Genomic DNA, 23876 nt, shown 5'->3' on the forward strand with positions numbered 1-23876 from the left:
AATTGCAAGAGACTTCAATCACCTTAATCTATAGGACATTTTACCCCAAGAGCCATGGACACCTCACCAGGGCCACTATGGGAACATACAGACTGGACCATGTTTATACAAAAGATACAGTACTTGTAAAGCCACCGCACTGCCTCATCTTGTCCTTTCTGACCACATCTCCATAAAGTTAATCCCAGCATACCAACTGCTGCTGAGAATAGAGAAACCAGTCAAGAGGGCCATCACCATATGACCAGGTGAGGCAATCTCTAGGCTTCAGGACTGTTTGAACTGACTAACTGGCAGATGTTCAAGGAGCCCACCACAAATGGAGAAGGCACAGACCTAGAGGAATATGCCTCATCTGTCACCGGCTTCGCCTGTAAACATGTACCGTAGATGGAGTTGGCACCTCAAGAACAGCCAGCTCTGGAGTCCTGGCTGAAGACAAAGGTGCTCTCCCTACTGAAAGCCAGGACACTGACTTCAAATCTGGTGACAGAGCAGCCGGGGAAACTTCATCTGAGGCAGCAAGAAGGCAAAGACTACCTATGCATAAAAAATCAGGAATCCCTGTCTGATCATGATGCCTGGCATACGTGGATGGGCCTCCCTCCTCGATGCTCTAGATAACTTTTATACACGCTTCAAAGCATGCAACACAATGCCACCCACAAAGCTATCCCTTTCCAGGTGAGCAGCCACCATCTGTAATAGCTGAGTATTCAGGGAGTGTCCACACCAGATCACTGACGTCTTCACGGACATCTCACACAACCTCTCATGGTCCCAAAACACATCCTATGCTGTCAAAAAACTAATGCCCCTACTCTCTGAGAAGGTTGAAGAGATCTGGGCTATGCATATTGATACTTGCAACCTTCTACAGATGCACAGTAGAGTGCATCTGTAACATGCTGCATCGCATTATCTGTGCTAGGTGTCTGCTGATTTTGTGCACTTAGTCAATCAAAAGAACACAGCAGCATACACTGTATGAATTCCTCCGTATTAGCTATTAAGAACCAATACACAGATTTATAGTACCGTAATAATATTGATAGTGTTTGAATTTGTTCTGCATTCATTTAAATAAATAATTTATTACTCAGTTAAATAGTAGTTTGTCTTTTTTTAAACTATTTCCATTAAACCTCAGCCGGTTGGGGCAGTCACTTAATTGAGTCAAAATGTACTGGTCCCAGTGTGTCCCAGTTAACTGGAATCCACTGTGTTCATAAAATTTGGAGCATTTATATAGAATTGTTATGTGATCAAGGAATCAGTGCTGCTGGTACATTAATTTCCTTCTTTTCCCCCAGATAAGTCATTTTGGTGCTCTTCAGAATTCAAGCACGTGAATATTTATGGCACAGAAATACTAGTGAAAGCTGCTTATCAGGCTAATGTTGAAAAATTTATTCATGTTAGTACTGATGAAGTCTATGGAGGAAGTATTAAAGAGGTAACTGATGAACTAATAATGTGTCTTTTTGTTTGCTACTTAGGATGTGAGGTATTTTTTCTCATGGCAGTTTCATGTCAGTTCATGAATGCTCTTAAATTCAGTTATGAGTCACAGCAATGAACCATTGAAATATTTTCGCTGAAGGACTCCTGCGGTCATTTGGGCAGAAGGTTGACATTTCAGGACAAGAACCTGAGCAGGGAGGGGAGTTGATCGGTGTAAAGTGGAGGTGGGGGGGGGGGAATGTGGGGTAAGATCATGCAATAGGTAATGTATGACCTGATGAAAATATTGTTGAATTACCTAGTAAGTTTGCAAATGGCACAGAAATTGACAGAGTTGTAGATAATGAATTAAGTCATTAAGGGATACAACAGGATAGAGATCAGTTACAGTTATGGGCTGAGAAATAGCAGATGGAGTTTAATTCAGGCAATGTGAACTGTGGTACTTTGGAAGGTATAATGTAAGGGAAAAGTTATACATTTGATGGCAAGTAGCATTGATGAACAGAGAAAGATTTTGAAGTCTTAAGTCCATATCTCCCTGAAAGTAGATATGGTAGATAAGGTGGTAAAGAAAGGTACATAGCATCTGTAGGGGCAGAGAGGATAAATGTTGGGAAGTCATATTGCATTTATATACAATTACACTTAGATATTATGTATAATTCTGGTTACTCCATTACTGGAAGTATGTGGAGGTTTTGGAAAGGAAGCAGAAGTTTTAACAGGAAGCTGTTTGCATTAGTGGGTATTGGCTCTAAAGAGATTTTGAACAAACTTGGATTGTTCTTCTTGGAGTATCAGAGACTTATGAGAAGCATAGATAGTTTAGACATAATATTTCCTCAAAACAGAAAAGTCAAATACCGGAGACCATAGGAATGTGATGGGCAAGTTCTTTTATTCAGAGCACAGTAGATGTCTGGAATAACTTACCTGGTGTAGAAGTGAAAGAAGGCAGTTCAGTGAGTGAGGAGGCTTTTAGATAGGAAAATTAATGTGAAGGGAATGGAGGATTAAGGATGATACTCAGGAAGAGGACATTTGGTATAGATAGGCATCGAGATTGATTCAGTATCGTAGCTCAGATGGCCTGACCAATGCTCTGCTGTTCCATGTTCTTTGTTTAAAGGGGATGTGCAGTGCAAGTATTTATTTTACACAGAGGTGGTAAGTGCCTGAAGCATGCTGCCAGTGTTTGTGGTGGAACCAGATGTGATGATGATAGACAAGAGGCTGTTAGATTAGGGACATGAATATGGAGGGAATGGAAGTATATGGATCACATGCAGGCAGAGGAGCTTAATTTAGTGTAGCATCATGCTCAGCAGAGACATTGTGGGCTGAAGGACCTGTTCTTGTGCTGTACTGTTTATTGTTGATAGTTGGAACCAAGTGAACTGGGGAACAAGAGGCAGGTGGAATCAGGTAGGAAAGGGGGAGTTTTGAGGCTGGGGTTTGTGGGTGAAAAGTAAAAACACCGAAGTGAAAACAAAAATTGGGCTGATAGAGCCTGGTATTGGGAGGGGAGGGGTAAAGCAGGGACAAGGTCTAGAATATGATACGGAGCCAGGTAGGTGTGATGATGGACAGATGGAAGGGGGGATAAAAAAAGGTTTTTCAACCCAAATGTCAACCTGTTGCTTGCACTTGAAAAACCCATCCGGGATACATTCTGTAAAGTTGTTCACCTCTACTTCTTTCAAGTAGCTTTAATATACTTGAGGGCAACCATTGGGTATTGGCAGGAGTACTCTGTGCCAACGTTTGGACCTGACAGCATAAGGCTTCAAGGTCAGTGTCAATATTGAGTACTCTGAGGGACATCGCCTCACCTTTAGTGAGTCACTTGTGGGGATGAAACAAAACATAACAAGGATTATCTGTTATTGCTAACCATAAAAGTCCAAAGTTAATTTATAATACAAGTACATATATACCACCCTAAGATTGGTTTACTTGTGGGCATACCCAGTAAAAAGAAGATGACCTCCAAAAGGTGAACCCAGTTCAACAAGGAGTTCAAAAAAAGCTTGCAAGGTTTAACATTAAGTATATGTGTACCCCTCCCCACTTCCCACAAAGCTGCTTTATTAGTGCATTCGACAGTGAAAACATTATGAGTTAGGCCTATCAAGCTGTGTCTTGATCAGCCAGTGTAATAGCTCTTCCAGTTTAGACATAGGTATCCATCTCTTGTAATCAGGATTTTCCAGCTTTGACTGGATGAGTGGCTTTGGCTGTGACAAAGGCACACTGCCATGACCCATGAGGGCTGGGGCTATAGACCTCGTACCTAAAGGTGGGATTAGATTTGCAAGTTTGTATTCATTGTTACTTATGACATTTGAGTTTTAAAGACTGTAGGATGCACACTTTCAACAGAACTTACCCAAGAGATGACCGCTCTAGCTTGTTACTGGTTAAATAAACTGGAGACATTGGGATGTGAAAGATCAAGACTCTATAGGGTAAAAAAAACTAATGGACAGTATAATGTATATTTATTACATAAGTACAGATCAAGTATTTGGAATGTATTATATGTTTAATACAGTTTAGAACCAATTTGTGTAATACTTTCAAGAAAAACAAAGTTCATTAATTCCTATGATTGAGCATTTCGTGTCAATTGGAAGAGAATCTGGAGGTTGTGAGTTGTGTGATAATGAAGGAATCTGCTTTTAACATACTGAATAATTATAACCAAAAGAAGCTTACAAATAAAAAAAATGGAATTGTAAAAATGTTTTAATATCAGAACTGTACATTTATTGAATATGTTTTTGCCTCTTCAATATAGGAATTCAGTGAAACATCTCCTAGATGTCCTACAAATCCTTATGCAGCGTCAAAAGCAGCTTCTGAATGTATAGTCATGTCGTATTGGGAAAACTTCAGGGTATGTTTTTGTATATTGTATGCTGTAGGAATATCAGACACCCAGTGCCAATAGGCTGGTCCTGGACTTATTTCCATTTGGCATGATTAACTTATTATTTAATTATTTATGGTTTTATATTGTTATATTTCTTCACTATTCTTGGTTGGTGCGGCTGTAATGAAGCCCAATTTCCCTCAGGATCAATAAAATATGTCTGTCTGTCTGTACTGCAAGGATTTATCCTGTGTTTACAAATAATGTCAATTGCTATTTTGATCCACTATAATCTTTTCTTGGGGTATTTTTCTTTCCTGAGTTCAGGCTGACAGACTAGTTCACATGCCACAAACACGGCACCGTATCTTGCTTACACAATGTCTTTGCGTATAATCAGCTTTAATTATTAATTTGGTGTTAGTTCTCTGTTTAATTTCTGATCTTTAGCGTTCTTTCAGGAGCCAAGAATGGTGAGCAGTCTTAATTCCAAGTTTTCAGTTTATTGTAGAGTACAAACAAACATGTAAATGCTGAGCAAACTAAATAAAGAGTTGAAAGATGATACTAGAGGGGAATTAATGCTAAGAGGTGTAAGACAAAGGAATAAAATAAATAAAAGAAGGTACTTCTGAAAGATCTGTCACTTTTATAGATAAGATTAAAAAAATTCCTTACATAGTGATGAATTAGTTAGTAGGCCACATAATTAAAACAATTCCATCACATGGATAATGTGCTAATACCACTGGACAATAAATTTTTTCAAAAGTGTTGCTTCCTCAGAATTTATTTTTGTTTATGATAGACTGCTTGAAGATGAACACAAATATAATTTCAGACTACTTATATCACGTAGGAATTTGGAGAAACAACAAATTAATTTTTATTGAATATAATGTGTTTAATTGCATAATGGTGCTGATGCTTTGCAATAGTTCAACTAAGTTAAAAATACTTTGTTAATGATTTTCATTTCTACTCAGTGTCTGAGGCTTCTTGCTTAAGTGCCCAACAGTAATTCGCCACCATTGATGGATTCCAGTTGCCCTGGTATCTTTTCTCCATGACCGCAATGTCCTGGTGAAACCCTTCACCATGCTCGTCACTAACAGCACCAAGATTGGCAGTGAAGAAGTCTAAATGGGAATGCAGAAAATGAATCTTTAGTGACATGCTACAGTTCATGGTTTTATATGCTTGAACCATGCTTTCAACCAGTTGCATGTAGTTTGGTGCTCTGTAGATGCCGAGAAAAATTTCAACAACTTCGTTGAATGCCTTCCATGTGATTTTCTCTGGTCCCACTAGAAATTCTTCAAATTGCCTGTCATTGATTACCTGTTTGATTTGTGGACCAACAAAAATGCTTTCCTTAATCTTGGCATCAGTTATTCTGGGAAGCATCTGTCTCAAATATCGAAATCCTTCATAGAAATTTTTGTGCCTGGTGATAGCAAATTCCATCCTTACAGTCTTTTTTTTTATAAATTTCTTTATTGAATTTTCAAATAGGTTACAGAAAGAAAAAAAATTATCATCCCCTTAACCCCTCCCCCTAACATATCCCTAAAGAAAGAAAAAAAAGAGAAAAAAAAGAAAGAAAGAAAGAAAGAATGCCTGGATATCAGCAGATCCCCACATGCTCCATGGAGTTCATAATAGCTTTAATATGTATATTTATTTATTTCTCCAGATAAACAATAATGTTATCTTCGGAGCACCTATATATTTAATCCTATCTTTTGTAAATAAGGGTGCCAAATTTTCAGAAATATTTCATATTTAAATTGTAAGTAATTTTTTCAAGTGGAATGCAGTTATAAATTTCATTCTTCCAACGATCTATACTTAAGTATGAATCTGATTTCCAACAAACTGCAATAGCCTTTTCGGCTACTGCCAATGCAATTTTTATGAATTCTTTCTGATATTTATTCAATTTGGATTTCGATTTTATCCCTTCAATATCGCCTAGTAAAAATAATGTTGGATTATGTGGAAGTTATATTCCAATAATTTGTTTCAGTAAAACTCTTAAATTTGTTCAAAAAGGTTGAATTTTAAAACAAGACCAAGTAGAGTGTAAAAAAGTACCAATTTCTTGATGACATTGGAAGCATTGATCAGATCAATTTGGGTTTATTTATTTATTTTTTGTGGTGTAATGTATAATTGATGTAAAAAATTATATTGCACTAGTCTTAGTCGGACATTTGTTGTATTTGTCATACTGTCAAGACATAGTCTTGACCAATTTGTTTCTTCAATTTTAATATCCAAATCAATTTCCCATTTTTGTCTTGACTTATGAATTCCTTGTTTAATTGCCTGCTTTTGAATCAAACTATACATACAAGAAATAATTTTTTTAATTTTTCCTTTTTGAATTAAAATTTCTATTTCATTAGGTTTCAGCAATAACATTGTTTGACCCAATTTATCTCTTAAATAAGCTCTTAATTGGAAATAACAAAAAAGTGTTCTTTGATATTTTATATTTTTTTAATTGATCAAATGACATTAATATACTTCAAAACAATCTCCTATATATATAATCCCTTTTTGAAACCAGTTGTGTAAAAGTTGGTTATCCATTGTAAAAGGAATAAGTTTATTTTGAATTAAAGGTCTCTTTGCTAATAAAGATTTCTTTATCTCATCATCAACATTTATCTTATTCCATAAATCAATCAAATGTTTTAATATAAGAGATTCTTTCTTTTCCCATATCCATTTAGATTACCACTTATAAAATCTTCTGGTATATTTTCTCCTATTTTATCTAGTTCTATTCTAATCCATGCTGGTTTATCTTCATCAAAAAAAGATGCAATTGCTTTATAATAATTTTTGAAGTTTGGAAGTTGTAACTCTCCTAGGTCAAAATTTCCATGTCAATTTTTCCAACGATATTCTTGACATCTTACCTTTCCAAAGGAACTTCCTCACACATTTATTTAACTCTTGAAAAAACTTCTGCGGTAATTGTATTGGTAGTGTTTGGAATAAATATTGTAATCTAGGGAATACATTCATTTTTACAGCATTTACTCTGCCTACTAATGATATTGGTAACATCATCCATTTATCAAGGTCTTCTTGAATTTTTTTCAATAATGGTAAATAATTTAGTTTATATAAATTCTTTATATCATTATCAACTCTTATACCTAAATATTTTATACCATTTATCGGCCACCTAAATTGAGTTATTAATTGACATTGACTATAATCTCCTTTAGTAAGGGGTAGAATTTCACTTTTATCCCAATTTATTTTGTAGCCTGATATTTTCCCATATTCTTCCAATCTAGAAGATAATTTACACAGCGAATACAATGGGTTTGTTAAATAAAGCAAAACATCGTCAGCAAGTAAATTAATCTTATATTCCTCCTGGTTAACTCTGAAACCCATAATATCTGGGTCTGTTCTAATTAATTCAGCTAATGGTTCTATCGCCAACACAAATAAAGCAGGTGATAATGGACAACCTTTTCTAGTTGACCTTGTTAACTTAAGTTATGTTGAAATTTGACCATTTGTCATTAGCTTTGGGATTAGTATTTAAGGTTTTAATCCATTTTATAAAAGATTTTCCTAACCCATACTTTTCCGATACCTTAAATAAAAAATCCCATTTCAATCTATCAAATGCTTTTTCTGCATCTAAGGCAACTGCCACACTCATTTCCTCCCTCTTTTGTGCCAGATGAATTATACTAAGTAACCGAGTTACATTATCTGCCGATTGTCTATTTTTGGTAAATCCTGTTTGATCCATATGTATTAATTTTGGTATTTAAATATTTAGATAATCTAGTTGATAAAATTTTTGCTATTATTTAATAGTCAGTGTTCAACAAAGAAATAGGTCTATATGATGTTGGCTTTAGAAGATCTCTATCTTTTTTTGGCAATACTATTAAAATAGCTGTCGAAAAAGATTCTGGAAGTTTATGCATTCTTTCCGCTTGTTGTATTAACTCTATAAAAGGAGGAATTAGTAAATCTTTAAACTTTTTGTAAAATTCAGGCGGAAAACCATCTTCTGGGGATTTATTACTCTGCAGTGATCCTAGAGCTTCTTCGACCTCTTTTAATGTAAAAGGCATATCTAATCCCTTCTGTCTTCCGAATTCAATTTTGGAAGAGTTATTTGTGATAAAAACCTTTCTATCTCAACATTATCATTTTGTGATTCTGATTGATACAGTTCAGAATAAAAATTCTTAAAAATTTCATTAATTTCTAAAGGTTTATAAGTAATTTTATTTACACTTGTTCTAATTGTTTCACCTGGTTCGTAATATCTCTGTTTAGTTCTCATAATTGCTTTTTCCGTTCGGTATGTCTGAAGTGTATTGTATTGTAACTTCTTGTTAACAAGTTGTCTTCTTTTTTCTTCTGTCATATATCTTTGAGATTCTTTTTCTAATTTTGTAATCTCTTTCTCCAATTGATCTGTTTCTACCATATAGCCCTTCTTAATTTTAGAAGTATGACTTATTGTCTGACCTCTCAAATATGCCTTCATTGCTTCCCATACTATAAACTTATCGTCAACTGAATGTAAATTTGTATCTAAAAAAAACTGGATCTGCTTTTTCTTGAAATCACAAATATCTTGACGTTTTAATAATATTGAATTAAATCATCTGTAAATCGATTCCTCTTTATCCATCATTATCATTGTCATTATTAAGGGGGAATGATCTGACAATATTCTTGCTTTATATTCCATATTTTCACTGTCTTCAATATTTGTTGAAAATAGAAAAAAAATCTATCCTTGAACAAGTTTTATGTCTATTTGAATAAAATGAATAATCTCTTTCTTTTGAATTAATTCTTCTCCATATATCAATCAAATTTAAATCTTTCATCAATGATAAAGTTAATTTTGTTACTTTTGATTTTGTAACAACCTTTGTTGATCTATCTAAAACTGAGTCTAAACAAAAATTAAAATCTCCACCTATTAATATTTTGTCATATGCGTCAGCCAAATTCAAAAAGGCCTCTTGTATAAATTTTACATAATTTTCATTTGGTGCATAAATATTCATAAGAGTCCATAGTTCTGAAAAAATTTGACAATGTATAATTACATATCTCCCTGCAGAATCAATTAATACAGTTTGTATTTTAATTGGTAAAGTTTTATCAACCAAAATTGCAACTCCCCTCGCCTTTGAGTTAAATGAAGCTGCGGTAACATTTCCGACCCAATCTCTCTTTAATTTTTGATGTTCTATCTCTGTTAAGTGTGTTTCTTGTTTTAAAAAAAAAACTATATCTATTTTCATTTTCTTAATATATGTTAAAATTCTTTTTCTTTTCACCAGTCCATTAAGCCCATTAACATTAAAACTTTAAAAATTCAGTAAATTAGTCATTATTTTTAATAGGGTTACTCCAATCTACAATAATACCTAATCTTTCAACTTTCGTAGTACCTTGGGGAACCTTTTTAAAATTCTTCATGTTGCTATGTGTCTCCCTCCCAATTGTCCAGGCAAAGAAAGAAAAATAAAAGAAAAATAGATTATAAAGAAAAAAAATAACAAAATACCCCCCTACTAATGTTGTGAATGAAAAAAAAAACACAACATTACCCCCCTCAGTTGTGCGGGTCATGGCAATCGCCATGATTACACACATGAGTACCATAGCAATTGAACCAAAGTTCCCCCAGCTCACCCGTAACATAAAGAAGTATATATAAGAGAAGGAAAAAAAATATCACTACTCTCCATTAATATTTCTCAAATTTTAACCTTTCTCCCCCTGTATCATATAATCAAGAATATATTTAAATACTCTTCTGTCCTTAAACATCCATCAGTTCCATTCACTGTCCCTATCTTCATCTTTAATCCATTTCACTTTTAAATCTTTGACTATAATTAGCGAATATTTGGGAGTTCTTGTGCGAATTCTTCTGCATTCCGATAATCAGTAAAAATTCTTCGTGGTGATTTTCATGATCAGTAGCCCAAAATAGATAAGATACACCTGAAGGTATTCAGGAAGCAAAATCTTTGTTGTCCAATGAAAAATGAGAAAGGTGATAAACTGTTAGTTTAGCAGTTATACTGCTTTCTGCCAGTGACTGTGAAAAATACATGTGTTTGTTAAAAAGTACTCATTAAAAACAGTATTATTAAAATAAAACAGCCTTGTCATGCTGACCCAAAATACTTCAGCATATCTTTCTATGTAGCAGCAAGGCACCTGACAGTCAAAGAACTTATTAAAAGCTTTGTAGGCCATCAACACCCTGTCTCAGCTTAGGTCACTGTAAGAACTATAAGGACATTTTTATAGTTTTCTAAATACCTCTGAATTGAGAAAAAGTTATTTTAAAATGTTAGAACTTTTAAACTTTAAAACAAATTAAAAGTTTTGTAACTTTAAATGTTTGAAAGACATTAATTTAAGCCAAGCTTTTTTTTAATGAAGGCAAACACATCTTTTCCTTTGCTTCCTCATCTGCAGCCCCACAGTTCCCATTGAAATTAAAGGGTATTGAATTTTTTGATAAAGATATCGAGGTGACACCCCACTGTGAAAATGCTGGGGAATCTTATTAAGGTTATGCCCTGTTGTTAGACTTTGTAAGTCCAAGACTTCCACATTTGACAGTAAATGCTTGGAAGTCCAAGACTTACTTGCACTTTAATGGATAAATGACCAGCAGGATCCCGGCCATAATTATCAGTATGGTTGCGATGGTAGCAGTCATGACTTTTCAAAGGCTTTCAATTCAGTACCTATTCCAGGTATTTAAGCATCTACTTGACACTTTCATTTCCATTCAGTTATGTCTGGTGAGCAGTGTTTGGGATGCAATGTTAAATGAAAACACTGGTTGCCTTTGACGGTGTATGCAAAAGTCTCAAGGAACTTGTTCAAAAAAACCAAAACTGTCCCCACTCACTTGATGACAACTAAGACAGATTTGCTATGAACACCTAGTCTGGGTCCTTAATGAGTTCAGAACCATGATATTATGCACATAGATTTCTAGTCAATTCTACCATCAAAATGCACATGCCTTTTCAATACCTTGCACCACTATCTCTATCTCATTCATTGATACTCCCCTGTTTTTTTTTGTTGCTGTTACATGGGATCCATAGTCACTTGTCCATTTAGATTCAGAATTGGGCTATCCCATATGGAAGACGGGAGTGGTAGAAGGGTGTTAAACTTGGCTGAAGGTCCGTGACTAGTGATGTTGCACAGAGATCTGTGCTGGGACATCTGCTGTTTGTGATATGTGTAAATGACTTGGATGAAAACATACATATATGGGTTAGTAAGTTTTCAAATGATGTAAAGATCAGAGGCATTGTAGATTGTGTAAAAGATTTCTAAAAGGTAAGTGGAATATAGATTGATTGCAAATATAGATGGAGAAATGGCAGATTGAGTTGAGTCTGAGCTAAAGTGCAAAGTTAGTGCCAGAACCCTTCAGTGTTCATGTGCAGAGGCATCTTCAGTCCACATCCATAGCTCCCTGCAAGTGGCTGTATATAGTAAGAGGGAGAGGAAGTTCAGAGGAAATGTGTGAGGCAAGTATTTTTTTGCACAGAAAGTACTGGGTGCCTGAAATATGCTGCTGAGGATAGCATTGGAGGCAAATATGATAGAAGCATTTAAGAATCCCCTAGATAGGTATGTGAATATGTAGAGAATGGAGGTTCATGGACTAGGTACAGACAAAAGGCAATAGTTTAATTGGCATCATTAGGTTAATTAGTTTGTGGCACAACAGCATGGGCGAAAGGGCCTGTTCCTGTGCTATACTCAGAACAGTCTATATACTTCCTCAATTACACTGTAATCCTCGCTCATGATCATTGCTAGTGTAACACAGAACAGTCAGTCTTTGGTTCTTGCTGGATATGCAATAGTTCCAATATTAACACTACATTGAAGCTTATCAATTAAAATGTCCAATTTGTTCTTTGCCTGATATGGAGCACAAAAGTTCAGGTTTTGATGTCCAATGTTTATTGTTGTAAAATACTCTTTTTGTACAAAGTCTATATTAGTGATTGATTAACATATGAATGAATAAACATTAACTTATTTATTCTATTTCTTTCATAGTTTCCTGTTATTGTGACCAGAAGCAGTAATGTTTATGGACCCCATCAGTATCCAGAAAAAGTAAGTCACTTTATTCTGTAATTTCGCTAAGTGTGCAATGCTTCTGCAATTTCTGGAACAGCTTGTTACTGTAAGTTGCACTGAAGATAATTTATGTACAGTGCTTAGCAGTTTTTGACACCAATGATAAATATAGTGGGTAAGATCTTCCCCATATTAAAAATTTCTAGGTTTTATGCCCAATTGAGGTAGACATGAAACTATAGAAACCCACAAAAAGTAGACTATATTATATATTTTTTGTTTTTTATGTTGGAGGGAACAGATAGTTACTTTGAACTTGAATGTGTGGATTGATATGGATTAATGGGATAGGATGTCATCATGACAGTGAAAGTATGTGCAGAAGGTCAGGTCACCACGGACTAAGTGGGTCAAACTGCCTATTTCTGTGCTGCAGTTAGTTTCAATGTCATTGAGGAGTATGATTAGAAAGTCATAAGGGATTCCTCAATTCATAAATACATGGATAGAATACAATGAATTGAATAGACCACAGTTGGAATACTTGCATTGAATTCTGATCATGGTCGAAGATTGCAAAGTTCCCGAAAGGTCTTGGACAATGTATTAAGCAAGTTATATTATAAGATGGCATCTTAGAGTCATAGATTACTGCAGCACAGAAATAGGCAGTTTGACCCACTTAGTCCGTGGTGACCTGACCTTCTGCCCAGTCTCTCTACCTATACCTAGACCATATCCCTCTAAGCCCATGCAACTATCAAAATTTCTTTTACATGTTACAATCGAACCTGCATCTCCCACTTCCACTGGCAGCTTATTCCACACTCACACCACTTTCTGAGTGAAGAAGTTCCCCTGACTTTCCTCTTAAACAGTTCACATTTCACCCTAAACCTATAATCTCTAGTTCTAGTCTGGCACAACCTGAGAGAGAGAATTCCTCCATATTCCTGTCTAGTAGTCTCTTAAATTTTACTAGTGTATCTGCCTCCACCACTGACTCAGGCAGTGCATTTCACGCACCAACCACTCTCTGAGTAAAAAACCTTCCTCTAATATCCTCCTTGAACTTCCCACCCCTTACCTTAAAGCCATGTTCTCTTTTATTGAGCAGTGATACCCTGGAAAAGAGGCGCTGGCTGACCACTCTGTCTATTCCTCTTAATATCTTGTATACAACTATCCTCCTTCTGTCCAAAGAGTAAAGCCCTAGCTCTCTTAATCTCTGATCATAATGCATACTCTCTAAAACAGGTAGCATCTTGGTAAACCTCCTCTGTACCCTTTCCAATGCTTCCACATCCTTCCTATAGTGAGGCGACCAGAACTGGACACAGTACTCCAAGTGTGGTCTAACCAGAGTTTTATAGAGCTGTATCATTACCTCACAACTCTTAAACTCTATCCCTCGACTTTTGAAAGTTAACACCCTATAAGCTTTCTTAACCACCCTATCTACCTGTGAGGCAACTTTCAGGGATCTATGGACATGTACCCTCAGATCCCTCTGCTCCTCCACACTACCATGTATCCTACCATTTACTTTGTATTCTGCCTTGGAGTTTGTCTTCCAAAGTGTACCACCTCACACTTCTCCAGGTTGAACTCCATCTGCCACTTCTCAGCCCACTTCTGCACCCTATCAATGTCTCTCTGCAATCTTTGACAATCCTCTACACTATCCACAACACCACCAGATCATCTGCAAACTTGCCAACCCACCCTTCTACCCCCACATCCAGGTCGTTAATAAAAATCACAAAAAGTAGAGGTCCCAGAACCTATCCTCGTGGGATACCACTAGTCACAACCCTCCAATCCAAAGGTACTCCCTCCACTGCAACCGTCTGCTTTCTGCAGGCAAGCCAATTCTGAATTCACCTAGCCAAGCTTCCCTGGATCCCATGCCTTCTGACTTTCTGAATAAACCTACCATGTGGAACCTGTCTATTTGTGATGCCACTTTCAAGGAATTATGGATGTGTTCTAAGGCACACCTTGGTGCCCTACCATTCACTGTGCAATTCCTACCCTGGTTTGTCCTGCCAAAGTGGAGCACCTTCCACTTATCTGGTATTGAATTCCATCTGCCATTTTTTCAGCTCATTTTCCCATTTGGTCAAGATCACACTGTAAACTTTGTTAGTCTTTATCGCTGTACCTTGCACTCACAATCTTAGGCTACATCCACACTATGTCGGATAAACCTGTAACCGAAGCTTTTTCTCTCCGTTTTAACCCTCCGTCCACACTAAAACGACGTTTTCATCCCCCAAAACTGGAGCTTTTCAGAAACGCTTTCCAGGGTGCGTATTTTTGAAAACGCTGTTCGGGCAGATCAGTGTGGACGGGGTAGCTGGAGATTTCTGAAAATGCTATCAGACGGCAGCGCGCTATTTCATTGTTTTCTTGAACGCAACCTAACAATTTCAGAACAGACAGCAATGAGACTGAAGCCAAAAGAGTTAAAAATGTACTCACCAAATATTTTGACCCATAACTTACTGAATAAATAAGTATACTGTACTCACTTAGCCCTGTTTTCTGTCCTTGCTCGTATGAAGGTGGTTTCCTATATATGCAAGTACTTCTCTGACAGTAGATGTGTAACAGCCTAATATAACATTGAATGGAAATACAAGATAACACTGATGCAGACATGCTTTGTACATTTAACAAGGTGCTTTATTAATGCAACAGAGTTAGTCAGTTTTTCAATGTTCGTCATCAGCCAGGTCAATCTGTCCGTGAACTCCCTGTCGGTTGCCTCCATACGCTCCAGTATTTGTTTTTTTTCACTTTTAAGTTCTCCTGTGCGAAAGCCAATAGTTGTCCGTCGTTTTAAGTTTTTCCAGTCTGTAACTACACAAACGTGCACTTTTACGGCGAGATTCGACACCGAACATGTCATTTGCTTTTAGTAGATGTGTCTTGCGCATGCGCAGGAGGAGAAGGTTGGCTGAAATCTCCGTTTCAGTGTGGATAGAGATATTTTCAAAAATGCATAGTGTGGATGCCTATCATTTTTATGCGAAACTAGCGTTTTCAAAATTATCCAGTCTAGTGTGGATGTAGCCTTAGTGTCATCTGCAAATTTGATGAACCAGTTTACCACATTATTATCTAAATTGTTAATATAGTTGATAAACAATGAAGGACACAGCACTGCAGCACATAAATAGTCATAAGGCTCCAATCAGAGACATCACTTTGACTTCTGCTGAGCCAATGTTGGATCCAATTGGTTACTTCATCTCGAACGCCAAGCAACTGAACTTTCCAGACCAGTCTCCCATGTGGGACTTTATCAAACACCAATAGATTATTTAATCACATTAAAACATCTTTATTAAAACTGTTCAAACCTTGGATGCAGTTGTGATTCTTAGCTGTAGCAGGCTGAAACAAGAATATTTAATTGTATCCATCGAGCTGTGCCACAACAAGCTGGCCTCAAAGCACCCCAGAAGTTCAAACTTTAATTGTCATTCAACCATAGTCCATAGGAATGAACTCAGCCAAACAAAACAGCATTCCTCCAGGACCAAGGTGCAAAACAACAGTGTCAACAGCACATAGCACATATAGTGCTATGATAGCAGAAAGTATACAGTCACAATAATTAATGTAACCCAAGCCCGAGTGGCATAGCTTGTAGATTGATGGTGCATGGGGTGTTGTCCTGGCCCAGAATTTTACTTTCATCTTGCTAGATCTTGTAAAGAAGTATTATGTCACACAACCTTGATAAATGGCTACCCTCCTGGTTCTTTTGCCACATTGAAACTCCCTTCACCCACAAATGTGTCAGTGTCACATTCTGAAATCAAGGTGTTGATTTCGTACTCTTTGCTACTTCCTCATGACGGACATGCTTTTTTGCTGCTGGAGAGTGTCCTTTTCTGGGGTGAAAATCCTGCTTTGTTAACATGTGTGGCAAACTACCGGAAGGAGATTGGAATTCCCATGTACTGATGCATATTTAATTATATGTATCCTTACATCAGTAATAAGAACATTTTTGGAGAAGATTCTTAAGGATAGGATCTACTCACACCTGGAAAAACATGGACTAGGGAACAGCATGGCTATGGAAGCCATGTCTTACAATATTGTTTATTGGATGTCCTGTTCCAGAAGATTTTGATAAAGTCCCTTATGGTAGTCAGATCCGGAAGATTAAGTCATTTGGGATTCACAGAGACCTAGTAGATTGGATTCAAAACTGGCTTAGCCATTGAAGTCAGAGGATGGCGGTGGATATGTGTTATTCTGACTGGAGGCCTCTGACCAGCAGTGTTCGCAAGGGTCATTGTATCATTGGAACTGTATTCTTTGTGATGATAATTTAGATGAAAATCTAAGTGGCCTGATTGGAGGAGTTGTGGATAGTGATAAAGGTAATCAAAGAGATAGAGGAGGATATAGATAAGTTGGAAATGTGGCCAGAGAAATGGCAGATGAAATTTAATTGATTCAAGTATGACATGTTACACTTTGGGAAGTCAAGTATAAGAAGATAGCATAGAGGAAATGGTAGGGCCTTGAGGGTCCTTGATGTATAGAGGCATCTTGGGTATTGAGTCCATAGCTCCCCAAAAGCAGATAGTATGGTAAAGAAGGTGAATAACATACCTGCCTTGATCATTATGAAAGTTACATCTGTATTAAACTTTAATTAGTCTATATTTAGCATATTGTGAATTTAGTATATTGTGTGCAGTCTGGTTACCACATTTCAGAAAGGATGTTGAGGAATTGAAGAGGGAGCAGAAGAGGTTCACTAGGATGTTGCCTGGATTGGAAAAAATGAGCTATATTGTTTTCTCTTGTGTAGCGGAGGTTGAAGGGCAACTTAATAGAAAAGCATATACAATTATAAGAGGAATAGGTAGGGGAGATAGTGTTTGTTCCCAGGGTGTCACATCGGGTACTGGGGGTACAGTTTTAAGCAGAGATGAGGTAAGTTTAAAGATTTATGAGGCAAGGTTTTTTTTACACAGAGCAGTAGGTGCCTGGAATATGGTACTGGGGAGGGCAGATATAATAGTAATGTTTTAATAGACTATAAAACCATAAAATACACAAGATGAATTCAGCCATTGAACCCATCAAGTTTGCTCCACCATTCAAGTTAAATAAGAGACATTTAGACAGGAACATGGGCAGAAAACAGAGAGATCTGGCACTGGGATTAGGTTAACTTGGCATCATGGTTGGCACAGGCATAATAGACAGAATGACCTGTTCTATGTTGTAATGTTCCAAGTACAGTTGCAAGAAAAAATTTGTGAACCCCTTGCAGTTACCTGGTTTTCTGCATTAATCACTCATGAAATATGGTCTGATCTCCAACCAAGTCATAATAATAGACAAACACAATCTGTTTAAACTAATAACATACAAACAATTGTACTTACCGTCAATACTGAATATGCCATTTTACAATCGCAGTCTTAGTTCAAAAAAGGTATGTGACCTCTGAGGTAATGCTTTCTACAAAAGCTATTTGAAGTCAGGTATTTCATTAAACGAGATGAGATTGGAGGTGTTGGTTGTAGAGGTGCCCTGCCCTATATATTTAAAAAAAAGACACGCAAAATCAAATTACTGACATAGCCTGCTCTTCTCAAGAAAGATCTGTTTAGGTGCACCATGCCACGATCAAAACAACTTTCAGAGGGCTTTAAAAGAAGAATTGTAGAGATGCATGAAGTTGGAAAAGGCTACAAAACATTTCTAAACACCTGAGTGTTCATCAGCCCACAGTAAGAGAAATTGTCCACAAACGGAGGAAATTCAGTACTGTTGCTACTCTCCCTAGGAGTAGGCATCCAGCAAAGATCACACCAAGAGCACAAATCTCTAGAACTTGCTGAAGTTTCTGTGTTCAAGTGTCCACTATAAGAGAAATACTGAATAAGAATGAAAAGACATCATGGAGGAAATCACTGCTGTCCAAAAAAACATTACTGCACATCTCAAGTTTGCAAAAGACCACCTGGATGTTCCACAGTGTTTCTGGGACAATATTCTGTGGACAGATGAGACAAAAGTTGAACTTTTTGGCAGAAATACACACCACTCTGGAGGAAAAAGGGCAGCAAGGTAATGATCTAAAACACAAGAGTAAATCAACAACAATGATTTAAAAAGAAGAAAATTTGTGTTTTTTAATGGGTTTTAAGTTTGAATCCAGACCTTAACCCAATTGAGATGCTGTGGAATGACCTGAAGAGGGCTGTTCTTGCAAGGTTCTCAAAAATATCAATGAACTGAATTAGTTTTGTATGGGGAAATTATCTAAAATTCCTCCTCACCATTTTGCAAGTCTGATCAGCAGCTACCGGAAACGCTTGGTGGAAGTTATTGCTGTTAAAGGAGATGCAACCTGTTATTAAATACAAGGGTTCACTTACTTTTTCCATCCTGGACTGTGAATGATTAAACAATGTACTCAATAAAGACATGAAAGGTAAGATTATTTGTGTGTTATTAGTTTAGGCAGATTATATTTGTCTATTATTGTGACTTGGATGAAGATGAGATCACATTTTATGAGTAATGTAGAAAACCAGGTTTACAAACTTTCTCTTGTAACTGTATGTGTACTTGGGTTTTAAAAATGTATAATCCAGTGTTTGTAATACATGAGCATTTCTAACAGAAACTCTGATGTAACCTTGTTTTTTTATTTTTGTTTAGGTTATTCCAAAATTTATAGCCTTATTGCAACGTAATCAAAAATGGTAGGTAGATTTGAAATTCAGTGCTGTGATTTGAGATTCAGTAGAATATTCATTGTTTTGAGATGTTTATTCTGATCTTACACAAATATCAATCATTATCAAAAGCAAATTATGTATTAATAGCATTTTGAATAAGCATAAGCCTCAACATGTTATTGTGAAAAAACCATCTTTGCAAAATGATGAGCTCTGTTCTGATAATGTTGGGAGAAAATTTGGAATGGGGCCTAATCTGTCTATTTTTATGATTCTATGTGGTTTCTGGATAACAGGAGTGCTGGTATAAGTAGAAGAGATTACAAGACCTTCTACAGCAAAAATAAATACAAATGTTTTTTATAGGAAAGGCAGTAGAAATTCTGATTGTGAGTAAGTAAGCACTGAGGACGATTCACTAAATGATGTAGACACTTGGCTCCCCTGTTTTTCTAATCAAATTGAGAAACTTAAGCAAATGTGACACACAAGGGCAAAGCATATGGGGACAAAAATATAACAGATTTATTTAATTTATTTAGAAATACAGTGCAAAAAAGCTCTTCTGGCCCTTCAAGCCATGCTGTCAGCATCCCTTGATTTTAACCCAAGCCCAAACCTAATCATAGGACAATATATGATAACCAATTACCCTACTCACTGATACATCTTTGGACCAAGAGAAGAGAAAACCCACTTATTACACAGGGAAGACATACAAACTCCTTACAAAGGACACCAGGGTTGGAACTCCGAACTCCAAGCTGTAATGGCATTGCACTAACTAACATGTGGCACTGGAAGGATATGCTGTCTCTGCAAAATCCTCCAAGTTCACTATAAGGATAAGCATATCAATGTTGGTGTCCCCAGTTGAAAAACTACTCACACTCAGTTGTGCAGACACATGATTCACATACCTTCTACCAGACTGCTGAAACAAGAGCTGTATTCTAAGCTGTGTCACCAAAAAAAAACATTGCCACGTGGTTAGAAGATTCAAAGCTTAATTGAAGAAATGTAACATCCTCACTGACTCCTTGGAATCAGGACTCAAGGCCATTTAGAGCGGAGAAGGTGCATTTCGGATAATAATGTAACTAGAATCCATTTAACCAGAAGTACATGAAGCCTTACATAGGTGTTTGAAGGAGTACACCACCCCACCAGCTACCCACCTATCTATTCATCATGCATCCCCTAACTCATTTGTAAAAGTGCTGAGAATTTTAAAGTTGCTAGTCATCTTAGGTCCCTAGGTACTGCCTGAGCAGAATAATTCAGAAAATGACTCGGCCAATTTTTCCCACAAGAGGGTCTTGCAAAATTTATTGATTAGATGATGTGTTTTATTAGGGATATTGTTTGAAGACTGAATGCTTACAAGATCACGGAGACCTTCCTTCCTGTTTTTCTGATTGTGTGCTTTGATATTTTATGCCCTTAAAGAAGGCATGTCATTGGTATTTCTCTAAATTGTTGGCTTAGATGATGTATTTAAATCTCTGGTGTGAGGCTTCAGCACACAATCTTCTGAACCTTGGGCAGAATTGCTGTTGTCCATTCAAGTCTGATACCAGGCACAATATATAATACAATACACACAGCACCTTCTCCATTTTAAATGGTATTGAGCCCTGATTCCTAAGAGTCCGTGGGGATGTTACATTTCTTCAATTAAGCTTTGAATTTAACTACCTGATACTTTTTTTGTGTGAAACAGGAGCTGTATACATTCTACGAAATGGCAGCATGCACGGTCGCTGCAGCCTTTCTGGCTCCAGTCAACAGTGAAATTTCTTTTCCTGTTCATGTTTTCTACAACTGAAAAAGACTGCTGATTATGAAAAACACTAAAATCTGCAAGGCTGTGCTGTTACAGTCTGATACGTGGTGTGGGCCCTCACCCCGCTCCATGGTAAATAAGCAATAAATATCTCCGTCAGAGAAGTGGTGTGAGACGATGCAGAGGCTCGGCAAGCGGCTTGCTTTTCGAGTGAGCCTTAAAACAAATCTCTGGAGGCCTGTGCTTTCAATGATTCTACTTGCTAACATCTGAACATCTGATCACTAGAAAATAAGCTGTATTACCTGTGTCTGCATCTGAACCAGTGGAAGCTGAGGAACTGCTGTACACTTCTCATGACAGAAACATGGCCATAGGATGCTATTACAGACCTGGCCCTAATCTTCTTTTGGGCAGACAGAAATGTTGCGACCTCCAGCAAGAGCCATGGAGGAGGTCTGTGTGACTACATCAATAGATATGCAAGTGCCTTGGGAGTAGCGGTCCACTGCTCACTACAGATGGAGTTTTCAATGGTGAAGTGCTGGCCCTTCTACTTACTGAGTTTGCTGACATTGTGACTGTTGCTGTTTATATCCCCTCCTATGCTAGTGCTGAAGAGGCGCTGTAGGAGCTCTATGCACCATCCGTGACCTCAAAAGCCACTACCCTGATGGTGTGTTCATTCATGCTGGGTTAAAAATGGTCCTGCCAGAGTTCTACCAGCATGTCAACTTTGCAAGCAGAGGAGGGAATATATTCAACGTAGTTTATACCAATGCTCCTGGAGCTCATGTTGGATACTCAGGCCTCATATCCAGTTTGCTGATCCCTGCATACAGACCACTGGCTAAACAAGTAAAATCAGTTTACAGGGAGTTCAGGACTTGGCCAGAAGGTGTCACCTCAGCACTATTTTGAAAACATGGACTGGAGCATAGATAATCAGGGAGGCAGCTGCCTCACGTCAACATTGATGAAAATCCAGGATCAATGACTGGCTACATAGGCACACATCAACTACTCCGCATCACACATCAACGGCTATGCCGAGTAGAGATTGGAGAGCACGATGTTCTCTAGTGTGCACGTAATGGACAATCTAACCTGGACCTACAACACCACCTCTCCAGTCAAGAAGATACAGCAACATCTATACTTTCTGAGGAGATTGAGGCTGCATGCCTTCATTCTAACAACTTTCTACAGGAGCACCATCAAGAGTGTCCTGTCTGGCTGCATCATTGTGTGGCATGGAAGCTGCGAGGTGTCAAACTGCAAAACCTTACAGGGGATAGTAAGACTACTAAGAGGATCACCGGGGTCTCCCTCCACACTAATTGTGATGTTTACTGGGAACATTGTAAACAAAGAGGCCGAAGCATTGTAGAGAATCCTGACCACTCATCCCACAATCTCTTTGACCCACTATTATCAGAAAGGAGGTGCAAGAGCATCAGGATTAGGATAGTCAGACTGAGTAACAGCTTCTTCCCTCAGCTGTGGGACTACAATACCCTGGGTATTGATCACTAAGACAGTGAGCTGTGTACTGTTTACATGTGCTACACACTACATGCATTTTTGAATTAGATTTTATTTTGTATGGTAATATTTTGTTCTATGTGCTCTGTTTGGGTCACTGTTGTTTCGTTTGGTTTTATATATGTACAGTCAGGTGACAATAAGCTTGAGCTTGAACTTAAAAGAATTCTGTTATTTTGAGTGCTATGTTATATCCTGGACTGGAGGGGTTCATCATAAGGAGAAATGGTTTAGGCTTACTTTCTCTGTATCCATCAGGATAAGTTACACCGGGCAGAAGGTACAGAACTCTGAAGTTCAGGTTCATGAACAGTTATTTCCCTTCAGCCCACAAAGGTGCTCAGTCAGACAGCGTTTATGGAGGGAAATGGTTTTCACAAACGTCTGCAAATCATTTCTCTTCAATTATTCTGTTCTTGAACCAACATACTCACCGTGATCTCTACCTCAACACAGCAACACTCTGACCTCTTCACACTACAATGGATTCTGCTGTTTTTTGGGTCTAGTTGTGTTCTTTCTTGTATTATTTATGTTTATGTCTTTCTTGTTAATGTTTTCTTTTTAATGCTATGTATCTGTGATCCTGCTGCAAGTAAATTTTTCATTGCAGCTTCATATATGCATTTGACAATAAAGTGACTTTGACTTTAAACTTTTGGTTTTGACTTTAAAAAGGACACAATTTATGAACGTTTGGAGAAGGATAGTCGTAGAAACAGTCAGCATCACTTTGTGAGGGAGGGTCATGCTTCACAAAACTGAGTGACTTTTTTGAGCAACACAAACAAACTGCTGGAGGAACTCAGCAGGCCTGGCAGCATCTATGGAAAAGTGTACAATTGAAGTTTCAGGCTGAGACCCTTCAGCAGGACTGGTGGAAAAAAAGATGAGGAGTAGATTTTAAAGGTGAGGGAGGGGAGGGAGAAACACAAGGTGATAGGTGAAGCTAGGAGGGGGAGGGGTGAAGTAAAGAGCTGGGAAGTTGATTGGTGAAAGAGATACAGGGCTGAAGAAGAAGAGAGACTCTAACAGGAGAGGACAGAAGGCCATGCAAAAAAGAAAAGTGGGGGGGAGCACCAGAGGGAGGTGATGGGCAAGGAGTTAAGGTGAGAGAAGGAAAAGGGGATGGGGAATGGTGAGGGGGGGGCAGTACTGGAAGTTTGAGAAATCGATGTTCGTGCCATCAGGTTGGAGGCTAGCCAGACGGAATATAAGATGTTCCTCCAACCAGAATGTGGCTTCATCATGACAGTAGGGAAAATCATGGATTGACATATCGGAATGGGAAGTGGAATTAAAATGAGTGGCCACTGGGAGATCCTGT

General features: G+C 37.5%; 1 protein-coding gene and 1 long non-coding RNA gene across 3 annotated transcripts in view; one reads left to right on the forward strand and one right to left on the reverse strand.

Annotated features, from left to right (window-relative positions):
* The window catches only part of LOC132394336 (dTDP-D-glucose 4,6-dehydratase-like), a 58029-nt gene that overhangs the window by 19597 nt on the left and 14556 nt on the right, over positions 1-23876 (forward strand). For both annotated transcript variants that reach the window (XM_059970361.1, XM_059970362.1), the window contains exons 5-8: positions 1314-1456; positions 4268-4366; positions 12467-12526; positions 19199-19242. In XM_059970361.1, the coding sequence (XP_059826344.1) occupies positions 1314-1456; positions 4268-4366; positions 12467-12526; positions 19199-19242 (346 nt within the window). The remainder of the gene's footprint in view (positions 1-1313; positions 1457-4267; positions 4367-12466; positions 12527-19198; positions 19243-23876) is intronic.
* Positions 15329-18937, reverse strand: LOC132393751 (uncharacterized). Its single transcript, XR_009512069.1, has 3 exons — positions 18814-18937; positions 17914-18066; positions 15329-15355 (listed from the first exon to the last, which is right to left on the reverse strand). It is a non-coding gene; the product is annotated as an uncharacterized LOC132393751 (long non-coding RNA).

The sequence above is a fragment of the Hypanus sabinus genome, chromosome 5, assembly GCF_030144855.1.
Source record: "Hypanus sabinus isolate sHypSab1 chromosome 5, sHypSab1.hap1, whole genome shotgun sequence".
NCBI lineage: Eukaryota > Metazoa > Chordata > Chondrichthyes > Myliobatiformes > Dasyatidae > Hypanus > Hypanus sabinus.